At 44.3% G+C, this 1,604-nt stretch overlaps 1 protein-coding gene across 11 annotated transcripts in view; it reads left to right on the forward strand.

Moving 5' to 3' along the window:
* Window positions 1–1,604, forward strand: part of PPFIBP1 (PPFIA binding protein 1) — a 62,211-nt gene that overhangs the window by 31,586 nt on the left and 29,021 nt on the right. For 7 of the 11 annotated variants that reach the window (XM_023514676.1, XM_023514679.1, XM_003792472.3 and 4 more), the window contains one exon: window positions 841–925. In XM_023514676.1, the coding sequence (XP_023370444.1) occupies window positions 841–925 (85 nt within the window). The remainder of the gene's footprint in view (window positions 1–840; window positions 926–1,604) is intronic. The other 4 variants (XM_023514685.1, XM_023514677.1, XM_023514680.1 and 1 more) reach the window with 1 other exon arrangement.

The following is a 1,604-nucleotide window of genomic DNA, read 5'->3' on the forward strand; positions in this document are numbered from 1 at the left end:
AAAAAAAAATAGCCAGGTGTTGTGGCAGGGCACCTGTGGTCCCAGCAACTTGGGAGGCGGAAGCAAGAGACTCACTTGAGCCCAGGAGTTGGCGGTTGCTGTGAGCTGTGATGACACAGCACTCTACCCAGGGGGACAGCTTGAGGCTCTGTCTCAAAAAAAAAAAAAAGAAAAAAGTTAGAAGATGAATCTAAATTTTAGGATTCATGTAGAGTCATAGATAGGTGGAGAGTAAGCCCCCTCAATTTTAGGAGAAATACAGATTTGTAGATAGGAAGTCAGTGGTGATTAGTCAAAGCACCTTTTGAGAAGGGAAGAGCCAGGTGGTGATTCATGTTGGCTAGTAAGGACAAAAGATAAAGGGTTTCCTTCAAGTCTTGACTTAAAAATTAGAAAAGAGAGTAATTAAAGCTGATTGTTTTCTTGGATTTGTGTGTATGTGTTTCTTACTACCTTTTGTTTTGTTTTTGAGACAGAGTCTCACTTTATCCCCCTGTAGAGTGCTATGGTGTCACAGCTCACAGCAACCTCCAACTCTTAGGCTTAGGCGATTCTCTTGCCTCAGCCTCCCCAGTAGCTGGGATGACAGTCACCTGCCACAACACGTGGCTGTTTGTTTTTGTTTTTTAAAGATGACAGCTAAAGGATTGAGTCTCTAAATTTAGAGCTGTTTTTCCCATATCTCTGACATCTGTATGAAACGTAGTCTAGATAGTACCTGTTTTGCTAAAGCTTAAAAGTACTGTTCCGTGTGAATATTCATGTCTGCTTATTCTTTTTGTTACACTTTCTAAAGTTTCAAGATGATAGGATTAAAAATGATAATTTGTTTACTCATAGGATCGGAAAATAGAAGATCTTCGACAGTGCCTGAACAGGTACAAGAAAATGCAAGACACAGTGGTTCTGGCCCCAGGTAAAAAAGGTAGAGTGGTGCTCTAAAGGGTTTTCTGCTTTGCTTAGTTCTAGGTGGCTAGGAATGTATACATCTGGCCTCAGTGTCTGTCCTGGATCACATCCATTGTCCCTAATTAGGTAGCTCATTTGTTTATTGAACAATGTCATTAGGCAACTGTTCTCTGCCAAAAAGTATATAAGCTGCTGACTGCATCTGCTGTGGACTTGGGGTCTGGGAGAGCCTCTCTAAGGAGCTGATTGCGTAACGTTTCAGAGAGAGAATAATACAACAGCATGTGCAAAGAGCCTGCGGACAAAAGAACTTGGTGTATTTGAGAAGTAGAAGAATGCCAGTGTGTCTACAAGGCAGGCAGTGGGGACAGTGGGATGGGATGAGACACAGAGAAGAGCAGTGGGTGGTCCTGCCAGGGGCAGAATTCATCCCTTGCTCAAGCACTGATGGGTTTTAAAAGTCAGCAAATGGGCTCAGCGCCCGTAGCACAGTGGTTACGGCACCAGCCACAGACACCAAGGCTGGCAGGTTCAAACCCGGCACAGGCCAGCTAAACAACAATGACAACTGCAACAGAAAATAGGCAGGCACTCTAGTGGGCACTTGTAGTCCCAACTACTTGGGAGGCTGAGGCAAGAGAATCGCCTGAGCCCAAGAGTTTGAGTTACTGTGAGCTGTGATGCGACAGCACTCT

This window comes from Otolemur garnettii, unplaced genomic scaffold (genome assembly GCF_000181295.1).
Source record: "Otolemur garnettii isolate 467f Iridium unplaced genomic scaffold, OtoGar3 scaffold00057, whole genome shotgun sequence".
Taxonomy (NCBI): Eukaryota; Metazoa; Chordata; class Mammalia; order Primates; family Galagidae; genus Otolemur; species Otolemur garnettii.